This window comes from Gavia stellata, chromosome 30 (genome assembly GCF_030936135.1).
Source record: "Gavia stellata isolate bGavSte3 chromosome 30, bGavSte3.hap2, whole genome shotgun sequence".
Classification (NCBI taxonomy): domain Eukaryota; kingdom Metazoa; phylum Chordata; class Aves; order Gaviiformes; family Gaviidae; genus Gavia; species Gavia stellata.
In genome coordinates, this window is record NC_082623.1 from 3,521,320 (window position 1) to 3,536,483 (window position 15,164).

General features: G+C 52.1%; 1 protein-coding gene across 1 annotated transcript in view; it reads right to left on the bottom strand.

Moving 5' to 3' along the window:
• Positions 1–1,383: 1,383 nt before the first annotated feature.
• Positions 1,384–15,164, bottom strand: part of ITPR3 (inositol 1,4,5-trisphosphate receptor type 3) — a 42,451-nt gene continuing 28,670 nt past the window's right edge. Inside the window, exons 35-58 of the mRNA XM_059831304.1 lie at positions 14,281–14,465; positions 14,006–14,154; positions 13,717–13,825; positions 13,455–13,545; positions 13,041–13,210; positions 12,166–12,340; positions 11,899–12,083; positions 11,328–11,528; positions 10,786–10,896; positions 10,390–10,485; positions 10,023–10,124; positions 9,647–9,733; positions 8,874–8,984; positions 8,170–8,362; positions 7,043–7,168; positions 6,349–6,521; positions 6,071–6,235; positions 5,386–5,578; positions 4,771–4,866; positions 4,214–4,338; positions 3,770–3,935; positions 2,920–3,080; positions 2,236–2,397; positions 1,384–1,889 (exon numbers count right to left, since the gene is read on the bottom strand). Of these exons, the coding sequence (XP_059687287.1) occupies positions 1,821–1,889; positions 2,236–2,397; positions 2,920–3,080; positions 3,770–3,935; positions 4,214–4,338; positions 4,771–4,866; positions 5,386–5,578; positions 6,071–6,235; positions 6,349–6,521; positions 7,043–7,168; positions 8,170–8,362; positions 8,874–8,984; positions 9,647–9,733; positions 10,023–10,124; positions 10,390–10,485; positions 10,786–10,896; positions 11,328–11,528; positions 11,899–12,083; positions 12,166–12,340; positions 13,041–13,210; positions 13,455–13,545; positions 13,717–13,825; positions 14,006–14,154; positions 14,281–14,465 (3,401 nt within the window). The 3' untranslated portion in view covers positions 1,384–1,820. The remainder of the gene's footprint in view (positions 1,890–2,235; positions 2,398–2,919; positions 3,081–3,769; positions 3,936–4,213; positions 4,339–4,770; positions 4,867–5,385; positions 5,579–6,070; positions 6,236–6,348; positions 6,522–7,042; positions 7,169–8,169; positions 8,363–8,873; positions 8,985–9,646; positions 9,734–10,022; positions 10,125–10,389; positions 10,486–10,785; positions 10,897–11,327; positions 11,529–11,898; positions 12,084–12,165; positions 12,341–13,040; positions 13,211–13,454; positions 13,546–13,716; positions 13,826–14,005; positions 14,155–14,280; positions 14,466–15,164) is intronic.

Below are 15,164 nucleotides of genomic sequence, written 5' to 3' on the forward strand. Positions count from 1 at the left end.
GGCATAGCTTAACACATCTGTGCTGAAACCGTCTTGGAGCAATGTAGTGTAGAGGAAAGAACTTTGTGGTGTTAGACCAGATCCTTTGTATTACAAGAAATGGAACAACCAGGAGATGTACACAGCAAGTAGGTACAACCATGTTAGCTTTAAATTTGCTGTGAAGATAGCAGTAGTGATGATGTGAAAACATAGCTATGCTTGTGTTTCTGAATGTTAGTGCTGGTAACAGTGAAATTGAGGGAGGAATAACTTTGAACAATCACATTTATTTTCCTTTTGAGATGACACAGGAGAGGACTGAGAGTGAATTTACCATGGTGACAGTGGAGCAGTGTAAGAGTTTAATTGAGATTTCAATCAAATGCTGCAGCGGTGTGTTGCTGGTCAAGCTAGCTATACACAGATTTCCCTCAGTGTGAAGAGAAGGTTCTGTATGGGTTACTGCATATCTGAGGGATAAAGATAGGTTTTAATGACATGTTGGTGTATAGGGCGATAAACAAATTTCAAGTGTGATTAGTCCATTGCTGTGGCCTATTTTTGTTCCTTTTTAAAGCTTTAATGCTTGCATCAGTATCTATTCTTGGGAGGCAGAGGCCCAGGTCTGATGTTCGGGTGGCTACAGCACTGCTTGGCTTGGGAAGGATGAGTGTCTAGAGCACAGCTATGCCAGGACTCTGCTTGGCTCCAGGCAGCACCAACAGCTGCTCCTTTTTATGTATTTGAACAGTGTTTTCCTGGCAAGTAGTGAAAGACTTTGAAACTTTGCAGCAGGCTTTAAGCCAGAGCTTCAGAAAACAAGGCTGGTGTTCAAGGTAGCTCTTCACGGTAGCATTCTTCTTCATTTTCTGACTGCAGCGTCGTACTACATTTTAAAGTTTAACAGCTGGAGCTGAGAGCATTGAGTTGTGGAGCACCATGGGTAATACAGCCCTGGTTTGGCTTCAGGTCTTTGGATTGTTCACTGTTTGTATTTATAACAGCCCCATTACATACCAGAGTGCACAGGAAGGGCGCTTTCTTTACCATGTTTAAGTTTTTATTATAACATGATTTTTGTATTTAATTTAGTTAAGGCAATTTACATTTTAGTTCTTAAGTAACAACAATAACAACAAAAAAAGTAAAACATTACACCAGAGATGAAACTAAAACACAGGACACCCCTTCACAGTGAACTGTAAACCTGCAGTCTCCTACTACTACTGCCCAGATATCCTTGGTCCACAGAAGGCAAAAGGCTAGTTCATACTAGTACAAGCTTGGATACGCATCCTCATCCGGTGAGTTAAATTAACAAATCCATCTCCTTGAGTTTAGCTCCTTTACTGCACCACAGTGATGAACAGAATTCTTTAAATGGAGAGGGTACAGCGAATACGATGGCTGGTTTGCAAAGATCCACATGTACTAGTGCCAATCTTGGAATAAGTTAAATATTGCAGCCCTACAGCTAGTTACACTACACCTGAGGTGGAAGCCATCAGAATGTAGCGCATGGAGATAAAGATACAACCCTCCACATTTGCAAATTAAAGAGTTATTGCAATGAGGAATAAAAGTCTTGTATGATTTATCTTCCTACAAGGGCATTAGAGTAACTTGTGGGTCCAGGTATGGTGAGGAATCCTGGCCAGTCCCCAGTTCCTGAATTGTTTACAAGCGATCTAGGGAAAACGTTGACTGCGAAGCCCTTCCGCATGGTCTGTCTTTCTCAGACAGTGACGTCCATGCGTGGAACCCAGGAATAAGCAGCCTCGTTAGCTGATACGTATGTGTAGTCCCTCGGTGGGTGAAGCTGATGCCGCTTCTGTGTCTTAGTGGTTCATAGTATTCTGGACATCCACAAACCCCATCCTTTGTCTGCGCTTCCGTTGCTCTGTCATCTAGGAGTCAAACAAGGACACAAGTGAGGTAGGAAACCAAGCCTTCTTTCTATTCACTAACGTGCTCCTCCAGTGTGCGACTGACCAGGCTGCTTTAAATGTCTGTCAGAGAGCCCTGTGAGTTGGACTTTAGCTGATGAGGAAGTTAAATATCAAAAAGTACCTGTCCCTGATCCCCCCCACCAAAAGAAGACCTGCAGGAGCCCTTTGCTTTGTATCTGAAGTTGTACTGGCTTGGGCTGGTTCTGCCTCCTGTTCCCTGAAATCAGCATCTATTTTGGTAAGGACAGCAAGTTTCTACAGTCCGGTGTTCCTGAAGCGTTCCTATTTTTAAAGTGTTTAGTACCTGTTCCTTCAGCTCATTCAGCTGGGAGGTGAGATGGGACACCAGCTTCATCGTGGTGTTGAGTTTGTCTTGAAGATTTCGGATCTCATTCTGTTCCCCTTCCCCTTCATTGCTGACCAGCGACATGGCTCGCATCCGGGGGAACCAGTCAAGGTTCTTGTTCTGGAAAGGTGATCATGGAGAATGGGAGTTGGAGAAGGGGTGAGGAGGAGGGAAGAGACCTGGTAGGATTTAACAGGAAGCCTGCCTGTGCTTAGGGATTAAAGAAATTCTCAAAGGCTCGTCCTGCCTGTATCTTTGCAAATTTTCCACAAGTAGTCCATTTCCAGCTTTTTTCTTACAGCCTTCTGGGCTCAAGTTCAGAAGTTTTTCTTTTCTAAATTTCCTTTCCATCCCTTCTTGCCTTGAAATCACCTTGAAGCCACACTCTCTACTGCTTGGCTCTGCCCTTGGTTCAAAACTTAAGTACACAGTGCAAAACATCAAATAGACAATGTGCTGTTGCCTGAGATTGCAAAGTGGAAATAACCAGCTAAGAACGAACTAAGGCGCAACAACATGATTAAATATTTTCCAAAAGCTCCTTCTCAAAACTGTTTTTCTTTAGCAAGCCCCTTGTTCTCCAATGTTTCCCCGGGGTAGGCAGGTTGCAATAATGAGAGAGCTGCCCGAAAGGACACATACCTTTATCATCTGCGCCACATAACTCTCTGGCCCTGTGTAGTCTGTCTTGTTCTTCACTCGCACCAGCACTATGAAGTACAAGTAGTTCCACATGTTGTGCTCGTATTTAATATGCTCCTCAAAGGACACTGTCTTGTTGTCAAACTTGTCCCTTTCGAGTCCTGGGAAAGGCAGTCAAGAACGGAGAAGGTGGAGGGAGGAGATGGGGAGGGGAGGAGAAAATAAGTAGTGAGCAAGCAAGCAAATGTGAAAGGAAGTACAGATAATTGCATCCTCTCCCAGGTGTGACTTTCAAGAAGTGCTTTTAATAATTAGTTAGCATTTAGCACACAACAAGCCTCCAAAACAGGGGGAAAATAACCCGGTTGTGTATTCAGGAGGCTTCTATATAAAGTACTGCTTCCAGCCTATGTAGCTAAAAGCATAAAATGCACCCAGTGGATCTTTTAAGAAAAAAGCAGCTAGACTTACTGGGTTTTTTCCCTTTTTTGGACGCTTTCCTATGACTGAAAGCATTCCAGAACATTTTCTGTATTTTATTTCCTTAGTAATATGGTGCTTTTTTTCCACTGGCTAAGTGATGGTCTCTGGAGCGATCGATGCACAGCAACAAGTACTCCACAATGTGGCATTTTAGTTTAACACCTCATTAACAGAAGGCGAGGAACAATATAGACAATTTCCCCTCTCAGTCTGTGGCCTTGTTTAAGCCTCCTCACACTGCAGATTTAAGTTTTGCTGTTAACCAAATGAAAACCAGAAACCAGCTGAAACTCCTTTCCTTCCCTCCACCTTAGCCAAGAGGAAGAGCTTTGGGGCAATTCCTGTACACCGAGGTCACAGCGCTCACCACATATAAAACAGGTGGTCTTCAGTATCTCTTCCTTCTTTTGCTTCTCGCTCCTCAGATCAGCAAAAGTGTCAATAATGACCCCAAAGATGAGGTTAAGGACGATGATAATGACAATAAAGAAGAAGAGGAGGTCGTAGACAACCCGAGCAGGGAACAAGGACTCCTGTAATGGGTGAAAGGGATAAACGTGTGTCTCGCGCGCTGCCCCTCCTCTAGCCGCTCCAACCGTGCTGCCTCGCTACACGGGCCATGGGCTGAGGGTACCAGGTGAGGAGGAATAACAGGGATGTGATGGGGGAAGAGAGGAGGAAAGCACTGGAGGACAGCGTGGGGGATAGAGCTGGAAGTGTCACAGTTCCCAGGGAGGGAGGGCAGCTGCACAGGGGTAAACGCAGCAGGACTTAGCAGAAAAAAGGGGTCCCACATGCTGCCCACACTCACATCCTTCGATGGCTTCCGCAGAATGTCACCCACGCCCCCTCCGTTCCTCAGGCCATGGTTCAGGACAGTGACGATGCACATGAGCAGCGTGTCGCAGGCGCGTTCCCACTGGTCAGCATCAGTTTCTACAGTACCAGAGGGGAAAACAAAAGCAAAAAGCCAGAGCATAGACAGGACTTAAGTACCAGGCCACTGCAAAGAATCCAGAGCTGTGGGGAAGACTCTTGCTGCAGTGGTGCAGCAGCAAATCTCCTGGGAGCAGGTGCTCATTGTGGACCTCCCAACCAGCAACTTCCCAGCTTGCTTCTTGCTGTGGAGGTGTTTGGCTGAGTGCTCCTGAAGCTCCCACTTTCTTTATGACTAAATTGAATCTACTTCAACATTTTTTATGCCAGGGTCAGCGCAACATTTGCAGGCCTCTTGCCTGTTACATGCCAGAAAGAGGGTTGTTTGTTTCCATCTTTGAAAAGCTAGAATTTTTCTGAGCTCGCTGACAAACCAGGCAGCCAACCTACTCTGCCACTAACAGAGTCGACCCTTCTAATGAGCTCACTTACCTTCCAAGGCGGTGGGCACAGCAGAGCAGCTAATTTTGTCACCGCTGCATGACTCCATGAAGGTCTCCATGTTCCTTTGCATCCCCAAGGGGTCATCTGCAAGTAAAAGAGACCACAGCCTTGTCAGAGCATCAGCTTGCCTTAATAAAGCTCTTCGCTGCTGTCACGGATGCTTTTCAACTGCCTCGTCGTGTAGCTTTCAAGCTTCTTGGAAAAAAAACCTGTTTCACATTCTCCTAGCCTTTTCTAGGCTTTGAATCTTCTGCTCAAGTTTCAGTAAGACCTCTACAGTGCTAAAACTTTGTTTGTAGCTGTCCACCCCCTTCTCTGCAATCACTCCTAGCCCCGAAACCCTGCTCTCTGCAGCACGAGGTCCCTGAGTCAGCACTGGCAGCTGTCTTCTTTGCCAACCCCAAAACCAGCACTACCAGGAGTTTGCGCCAAGGGTATAAAACCCACGATGCACACACAGACACACACAGACATGTGCGTGCTTTTGCAGCGGGGAGGGAGCAGGGTCTCATGCAATGGTCCAGCTGCAGAAGGGGACCCACGCTCTGCCTGGCCCCTCTCTAGCCCAAGCGCCGCAGCCAACGAGGGCAAGGGCTGAACAACCTTTGGCTTTGCTGTCCGGCAGCCGGTCCACCTCCAGGATGAAGTCATCCTTCAGGAACAGGAAGCCCACGATGGAGAAGAGGTAGACGAGGATGAGAGCCAGGAGGGCTGTCAGCAGGATGGAGCGCCCGTTCCGCGTCACACTTTTGATGACATTAAACAAGGTCTCCTCACGGTAGATCAAGTCAAATAGCTGAAAGGACCCAGGAGCAAAGAAATGCTGCAGGGTGCTTTTCTTGATAATGCTTGGCCTACCTACATCCCCTTTTATCCTGAGATCTTGGATCACTCAGCAGACCTTGACTAACTTTCACATAAAGCATTTAAGTTTCCCAGCTTACTGTAGGGAAGCAGAGAAGAATGAAGTGACTTATGCACAGCAGGAGAGCCAAGAATAGGACACATGCACCCTGCCTCTGCCCTCACCAGCTCACGTTGTCTCCCAGCTGACCCAGATAAAGTACACAGTGGAGATTAGAAAGAGAAAGATAGCAAAAGACCAGGAGAGAGACAGTAATAGATACTGTCGGAAGGCAGAAAGATCAGCCTACGCAAAGATTAGAGCACAGTGAATTGTTCTCCCTGCTGTTATCAATCAGCCCCTGGAAGGTGTCACAGGAACCTTCTAGCTTCTAACGGGGCAAACAGGCTACCTCCGTGCCCCAAACATCTGCATTTATTGTACCAGGATGCTGTAGAAGAGTTCGTGCACAAAGAGTCCCAGGACGCTCGTCAGGATGTAGCCAACGTGGTAAAGAAATTCCACATCCATGATCATGGCCTTGTAGCCTCGGATGAAGGTCCCACGATTGCCCACGAAGCTCACCACAAACACGATCTTGTTGGTCAGCTGGGGGACAACCAGAAATGGGAGGGAGTGGGGTTTGCTGCATGTTATAAACGCAGAGCAGCCTGCTGTGCTATGGGCTGCTATGCTATTTTTCCTGCACATGGAGAACTTACATTGAGAGCTCCCAGTATGTTCAGAGTGAGTCCAATCCCCAGGTAATAAATTGATCGCAAGATCAGTGCCACGAGGAGCGGTCTGACACCGTAGCGCTTAGTGAACAAGGCCATGATGGAGAAGCAGATCAGAATCCAGAAGAGCAGTGAGATCAGTGGGGAATCCAGCACTCCTGGGAAGAGAAGACCCGCAGCAATTAAATGGCATGAGATTAAATGCATGCTGCCAATCAGACACTGCTGCTGTCCAGACTGTCCAGAAAAACTAATGTGCTGATTATCAGAGGGAAGAAAGAGAGAAATTATGCTTGACTGCAAAGACTAGTATTGACTAAGATGGTTCTTACTGATACATTTTTCTAATGTCTTTTATCTGAGATCTCAAAACCACTGTAAATGATGGAGGCTTTGCCTGACAGCAGGTACGTATGCCGTTATTGCTTCCACCGTTTTACAAACAGGGAAAATGCTGCCCAAGGAAAAGAGACTTTGCCCTAAGAAGGAAGCAGTGGGAGGGTTGGCAACTGAAATCTTGACTCAATCCCTTCTTTTGACCAGCAGCAAGGACTTGGGGCTTTAGGAGTCAAAAGGAGACTGAGGGTGGAGGGAGTACAGGTAAGGAGACCAGTTTTCCTGCATATGAGGGTCCCCTTTTTCTTCCACCTCGAGGAGCAGCAGATGCTGGGGCACTTACCCATGGAAGTGGCTTCAACATAGGGGTAGAAGAAAGCAATGATTATGTTGATGAAGACAGCCAGGTTGAAGGAAATGCTTCCCCAGAGTGTCATTCTGCGGGAGAACCAGTACATCAGCGGCATGCCTGGGGGGAGAGGAGGCAGACACACAAATCTCAGCCAACCTTGTGCCACCCGGGGAAGGCTTTGTCCTCCCGGACATCTGAAGGGCTCGGCTCAGTGCAGCTAGTGGGCCCGGAGGGACCCTTGCCTCCCGCTTCCTTCAAAACGTTAATAAAAGCTCCCTCCTCATCTGCTGAAATAGGAGTGCAAGTTCAAAATGTTACTGCTCACATTTCTTGGCTTCTCGGCCCTTTGACCTGCTCTGGCACCTTGGAATCAGATCGGCTCCGTTCTCCTCCTCACCCTCCTCCCCATCTCCCACCTCCTACAGCCTCGCCGCTCATGTCCTTCAAAACAAGAGCGTCTTTGTGTTTTCAGCGCTGGTGATCAGTCCCAGAGGAGACCCAGCCAGCAATTTCCCATCCATACTGGAAACTTGTTTCCTGCCGAATTCCTAAGATAGTTTTGACTGGATCTGCAAGTGTTTTCAGAGCTGCTACACTACTCCTTAGCTGCATCGCGGTATTTATAGTGTGGCTCCTTACTGAGCTCCTGTTATTTTAAGCCAGGATTTCCGTCCTGATGCAGCCCTGAAAGCACCTAAGCAGGTCTGCGGGGTGCAGAGAAACAAGTTTTATTTCCCATATGTAGCTGCTAGATCCTGGCTTAGGAGAAGGCAACTGAAAACAAATGAAGAGAGGGCTTTCCAGGGGAAAACACCTGCAGGTGTAATCCCAGGGAATGTGCTGCAAGATGCATTTCAGACTACCGAGGAGCTGCACTAACAGGCATGGAGGAAATACACCCCCGGGATCTTGATTAACCTCCAGTCCCTGCAAACTGCCGAGTGTGTTGTGCTCTACAGAGCAAGGGGCACAAGAGCTCAGAGATGTGATTTCCAGGCTGCTGCCAGGGTTCACAGCTCTTCCAAAGCAAGGCTGCCTCCCGCTTTCACAACAGGGGCTGTGGGAAGTGCCTGTGCTGGCCCAGGGGAGCCTGAAGGGAAGGTCTGGTTTGCTCTTACTGCGCAGTTTCTTCTGCCATTCCATCTCATTGTGAAGGAAGGACGACTGATCGAAGAAATCACTGACTTTGCTGCCCTGCTCGTCCTGCTCCGTGGTGGTAAAGAGCCGGTACTTGGTCTCCTTGGTGAGGAACTCGCAGATGCCAGGCACAGGGAAGATTATCTGCTCCATGCTTCGGTCCAGGCGCACAATCTGCAGGAAGCAGGGCGACGGGGAGGGTGCCGTCAGATCCTGCCCCTGCCAGGCTTTGGTTTCCTCCTCCCTAGACCCAGCTGTGCCTTCTCCTCCTCCCTCCCACTCTGCTGGGATCCAAATACCACCGGCTGCTGGTCTACAACGCTACAAATCGACCCAGCAAAGGCAGTCCTGGCTGTGCTGGAGGGAAGCTGAGAGCACATCAACCCTTCCTAGCCCATCTGCAAGGAGATCCATGCTGGCAAGCAGGGACGGGGCTGCCGAAACGGCTGCATCCCCACTGCTGCTGGAAGAAAAAAGGGTCCGGGGGGGCAGCTCGTTCCCTCAGCTCCTCACAGGCTCTGCTAACGCCTCCAGCTCTCTGCAGAGCCAAGGGCCCATCTGCTTCTTGCCAGCACGGGGATGGGAAGGCTCCTAGTGCAAAATAACCAGGCACAAGGCAGCTGGAGCACATGTGGGATTCACCGACCATGTGCATACTGGCAACCCAACAGCTAACAGGTCTTGCCTCAATTTGGGATGTGTGTTTCTCGTAATACGCCAGCGGGTCCTCCTCTTCTTCCTGGACCGGGGCTGTGGACTTCAGCATCTGCGTCAGCTGCTTGTTATTTAGGCTGAGCTGGGATGCGGGGAGAGGGAGAGAGGATGAGAGTGGCCTCAGCCGGGGGAGTCAGGTCTAACTCTGCACTGACAACAGCGTTCCTCAAAATCTACCAAGGCTGATGAGGTTTCAGGGAAAAGCAAATGAATTAAAGCTTCCTAAAGGGGTACGAGCCCTCCCTGAGGTGACAGACATTCAATTCCCTGCAATAATTACATCCAAATGCTGCTAATCCACAAATTACAAATCAATGCCCATAAAACCCCAGGGAAATCACATTACTGCTGAATCTCGTTCAGGATCTAAGGTACATAGGCAAGAAATGACAACAAAGGACTCAGCTCTTCCTTTTCTGCAGGGAAGGGGAGAAAGCAGGTACCAGCAGGACCCCACCAGGGCCACCAGCCTTTGCCTGCAGTGAGCTGGATGTCACCCTACGGCCGAGCCCCACAAGTACGGCTCTCCGCAGCTTGGTGCACGTGCCTTTGGACTTGTAGTTTTGGCTACAAGGGCACTGATAAGTCTTCCTTTCTTTAGTCCCCCTGGGGAATACCAAAACCCATCAAATCTTAAACAACAAAACCCAGGGTGACTCAGCAAGGGTGGGAGAAGCAGCTATTTGCAGTCTCCCATCAGGGTCGGGGTGGTTTGCGGGGGCTCTGCCTCTGTTCCCTCCATACCATGGACGAGATGCCCTCCTCCTCCTCCTCCTGGATTCGTTTTACCGGCTTCAGGAGCTGCTGCAGAGACTTGTTGTGTCGGGACAGCTGGAAGAGGGACAGCGATAGCCGGGTGAGCACGGGCTGGCGAGCAGCCACCGGTGCACCCGGGAGCGGGACACGGGGTGCACAGGGGAGCGGGACGGCCGGCAAGCCTGGGGGCTGGCTTTTCACAGGAGCCAAAAGCACATTTCCCAGTTGTGCCTCCCCAAGGAGGCCAGCCTGGCTGGAGGAAATGTAAATAAAAATAGAGAAAAATGTGCAAATTGGTGAGTGGGAGCCCAGCACGGCACGGGGAGCCCAGCCTGGCAGGGACCCTGCTGTCACAGCTCAGTACCTGCAGCGCCAGTATATAGATGTTGTGGCCGACTTCCCGGGGGGAAACCTCGGCATTTTCACACTCCTCCTCCTGCAGATAGGCCTTCTTAATCACGTCAACCTGGAAGGCAGCAGAGGGACAGTGAGCTTCTCCCCGTCTCCTTGCCTCGTTTTCCTCCTCTGGCCACGAATGGCTCTGGGAAAACTCTTAGGCGAGGATGCTCGCGCAGAAGGCGGTGACCAGCAGTACGGCAGATGAGATGGTTATTGGACTGCAAACCAGAAACTGCATCAGGACCCGCAGGCAGAAAAGGTCCAGCAATGGGCTGGGGGGAGGCTGGGGGCTCTCTGGGGCAAGGTGGGAGTGTTTCACGGTCAGCCCTTACCAGTTCCTGCGGGCGGAGGCTGATGAGGATCCGCTCGGCATTTTCGCTGTCGTGTCTGCTCTCCATGAGGGCCAAGAGGAGCTTGGAGGCATTGTCCTGGCGAGGAGAAGCCCTTGCTGAGGGGAGCTGTGCCCTGCTTCTGCCCAGGGCTTCGGAGTGGGCAGAAACCCCCCGTGCCCCCATCAGATGTAACTCCCCCGTGCTGGAGGCATCTGAGCCTCGCATGGTGGAGATGCACCAGCCCTGTCCCACCAAGCGCACGTGCTCCCATGCTCGACGACCTGGTGCAAGCACAGTCCCTGCTACAGTGGCCACCTCACCCCACGGACATGCCAGCAAGCCCACGCAGTGATGCGCCCAGGCGTGCCCACCACCCCAGCCCGAGGCTCTGCCTACCTTCAGCTGCAGGACCAGGTCCATCCGGTATTTGCAGAGGGGGCTGATGTCATTGAGGATGAGGGCTGTGATGATGTCAATCCCGTTGGACTCGTGGGTCACGATGCAGCTCTGAGGGAGCAATGGAAAGTGTTATCCCATGGATGCTGCCAGTCTTCCCAGCTTCACCCTCCAACACAGCCCAGGTCCGAATCGGTGCCGTGCCTACAGCACTGACCCTGCCTGATTACCCCAGGAGCCGCAAGTCTCCTCTCTCCCTGGAAAGAGCACCATTTGCACCACTATATTATTTAACCCTCATTTGCATCACCATATTATCTAGCCAAGCAGTAGCTCATAACCCGTGCAGCATCCCTGTGCACCCTGCCATCCTCTGCTGCCCGTATTCTGCTCCTGTTCACACCCTGAAACCAAAAGCTGTCCCTGTCCCTGCTGCTTTCCCACGCATCCCCCCCCAAATCCTCCCTTGGGCATCCCTGATCAGCAATGAAACGCCCCAGGCGTGCCGGGAATGACCCGGACCTGCAGGGATACCCACAGACCTGGTTCTCGTGGCAGGGCCCTTGGCAGTACTCGGTCAGGGTCTCCAGGGTCTGGGTGATGAGGGCCACGTTGTACTCGTTGATGTAGAGGCCCAGCAGCCCCAGCCCCCCCGTGGTGCTGCCGCACATGATGTCGAGGAACTGCAGCGTCTCGCACACCAGGTTGTAGTTGGTCTTGTTGTTCTGGCACCGGAGGAAGTTCTGTCGAGCAAAGTCTGCAGTTATGGGGCTGAGCGGCACCACTCCGATGGGGGGGCAGTCCTGATCCCCCTCCCGACACCCCCTCCAGCTGCAGCTCGATGGAGAATTGGGCTGGGGCCACCCCTGTAACGTACAGACCTTCAAGAGCAGCACTCAGTCCCACAGATACAGTCATGCCATGAACTGCTCCTTCCACAATGTGAAAAGTTATTCATAAGGGATGGTGCATTTGCAGATGGGGAAACTGAGGCATAGAGTGGCTGGTGCAATGGCTTTTTTGGACCAAATTGGGGCAGAGCCCAGTCTTCCCACACCCCAGTCCCATGGCCTCTGTCCTGACCCCCAGACCCCAGCAGCTCCCATAACCAACCTGCAGGTCCCGGTTGTGGTTCTCACAGAGCAGTTGCAAGAATCGCAGGATAGGCTCCATGATCAGGACCGTCACCCCCATTTCGTTGTTCTGGCCTTGCTCCCCGGTGTCATGGCCCTTCCGAAACCCTATGGCCATCGGGTATCGGGAGGGGGTGCCAGGCATCAGGAAGGTGTCTCCTCGTCCTAAGGGGCAATCCAGCCTCGTTAGCATCGGGGTATCCAACAAGACACACATTGTCTCTACCAAAGGGACACGGCCCCATACCTTTGGTGCCGGGGTCAGGCTCGTCTTTGTCCTCACGAGGCTTGTTCCCAATGTCACTCATGTTCACAGACACCGTAGACTTGGTCTCCTGCTGCGCCTTCTTCATCCGGTCATGCAAAACTTTGAAGAACTTCTCAGACTTCTTGTCGCTCGTCATGAGGTTGTAAAAGGATTTCTGGGAGGAGGGAGGATAGTCATTCAAGTGTCCACCATGGGGTCCAAACTGTCCCTGCCTGCCCCTCTGATCTGGTAGCCTCCAGCACTCAAGACCTTGTCTGAGATAACCTGGCGAGCAGGTTTATCTCCACGCAACAGCCCTGGACATCACAGTCCTCTTGGATTTACAGGGGTGGATCGTCCTCTGCCGCTGTGCTCTCCTTCACCCTAAGCAGGGTTAGGGACAGAGCAAGCAGTGATTACAGCAGCTCCAGGCCTGGAACCCTACTGGTTTTTTGCACGTACAATTTTTCAGCTTCCCTGTGATAAAGGATTGGGGACAACCCATGAGTTACCACCCAAGAGCTGCAGCCCTGAGCCATTTTAGCAATACCCAGCAGAGGGCATCAGCATTACTCCAGAAACAACCTGCAACAACCTGCCCCTTTCTCAGCACCCAGCCCTCCAGCTCCATCCAGCCACCGAGCCGGAAAACTCAAAACCAGACAGATTTCTGCAGTTCCTCCGCTGGACGGCCAGCAAACACATGCAACCAAACAGTATTTTGGCAAAGCCTGCTGCCCAGGGGCCAACCCAGGAGAAAGGACTGCCCTGCACCCACATCTTCCAAGTGCTGGGATGGTTACGCTGCACCCATCAAACCGTGGCTGCCCAATCCCCCTGGGACTGGCGCCCACCGCACAGCTGGGGCTCAGCACCTGGATCTCAGTGTTGCCTCCGTCCAGCAACCGGATGGCAAGCAGGATGCTTTCTTGGAAGATCTTCTCGTTCTTGGTGTTCATGATGAGGTCAGCCACCAACTTGGTGGCCCCTTCTCGGTCCAGCCGGCACTGGACAGCAGCGATAGCGGACCAGTCCTGGTCTTGACCTGCACGAGAGGACAGGGACGGATGTGATGGTGTGGTAGTGCAGGAGAACGAGCGCAGCTAAATCACTGCTGGGGCATCTCAGTCCCATCCCTTCATCTCCCCAAATCCTTTATTCCTGTGGAGGTGGGGGCATGGCAACCAGCTACAGACAGACCTGATCCCATCATGGCTCAGGAGCCGGGAATTCGAGGTGTGTGTAAGCAGCGCAGAGAGACAGGGAAGAGGCAGGAGAGGGGCACTCACCTCCCCCAGCAGCATCCACGAGTTCCCCTTTGGAGCTGGACTTCTTGTTCTGCAGGTAATTGTTCAGGAGCATTTTCCGCAGCAGGTTGCCCTGCCAAGACAAATAAACGTCATGAGTCTCCCAGCGGCAGGGCCAGCGCTAGAGCAGAATGAGGCTGAGCACCCATGGGCTGCAGTGGGGAGGGCACTGCCAGCCTGGGAAGCAGGGACTGCACAGACAAGGAGCGGGGCTGAGGACGTGCCATGGGACCACGGTGCTCACCCTCTCGCCGTACTTGTTCCTCTTCACCAACATCTGCTGCAGCGTCCTCAGCACCTTGATGCACAGCTTCTCTTCCGTCTCCATGAGGTCCTTGGTGTGCTGCACCAGCCTGGCACAGCAAAGCCACCGTCACACAGCCGAGAGGGACAAGGGCGTCCCTGAGGGAATCATCCCCACCATCCCTCCAGGCTACAGGCACACACCAGGATGCACAACCCACAAAGAATGAAGGTCACCAGCCCTTCCCAGCACTCCCAGCAATCCCCGGGCAATTACAAAGCATCCTCACTTGGACAGGAAACCTCCGCTCTCGCATCGCTGAAACGCCTCCGTCCCCTCCATGAAAAGCAGCTCCGGCCGGTGGAGGACATCCACCAGGACAGACAGCTCAGCCTCTACCAGCGGTTTCAAGCGATCCTCCAGGGCATTGATGATGTCCTACAAGTCACAGCACACACCTTTAGGGCCAATGCATGCCTAGGAGACACGAGGGACCCCTGCAACGCCAGCGCCTTCTTGCTCTCATGCACTGATCCATGCCACCCCCACTCCCCTGCCCCATACCTGCAGCTTCTCTATGATATTCTTGTAGTCCCACTGATTGGGGGTGGTGGAGACGCGGGGGAAGGTCCGCGTGGCCGTCTTGTAGCTGGACGTGTTCCTCTGCACAGTGCTGGTGGAGCTGCTGTTGAGCAGGGAGCTGACGTGGGCATCCAGGTCCATGGGCAGCGCGATGGAGCGGCTCTTGGCTGCAAGAGACGGAGCCAGGGTTGGGGGCAGCCAGGACCCAGCCCACACCATTGGCTGGGTCCTACCCCACTGCCTCAGACTGGGCACCCCTTCAGCAACCCTTCATTTGCAGCAAAGAAGATTTGGGTTAAATACAAGAGTAAAGTCCTGCAGGCTAGTGAGGGGTGGAGTCTTTCCATCCATCCCTTCCTACCACAGCACAACATTGCCCACAGCCCCCACAGCCCAACGTAGGATGGAAAGAGGCACCACCTCCAGTTTTCGGTTGGGAAAGCCCAGCATGGAGACGTTGTAAGCGCCCTGCCTCAAATTACAGAGGGAAATCCCCACCCAGTGTCTAACCACCAAGCAATCCTTTCCACACAGTGACTCAGTGCTAACAACCCTTGTCCTGACTTGGTAGCCACAAGCAGGCTGAGGGCAAAGTCCTGGTGAGGGAAAGCCACCATAAATGCTGACTTTGTTTCCAGGCCCTTCACCAGCAGGGACACACCAGGGATCTCGCAACCAAGCTCAAGCTTCGGTCATCCCCACGCCGCCCTGGTCATGCCTGGAGATGTAGCTCAAAGAAAAAAGCACATCCCAGGGCTAAACCTCCCCGTTCCTGGCCGGCAGCCTCTCACCGGGGCACCCAGCCAAGACCCGCAGTAGGGATGATGGCTCTTGCTCGCTGCCGGAGCACAGGCAGCCAAGGGTGG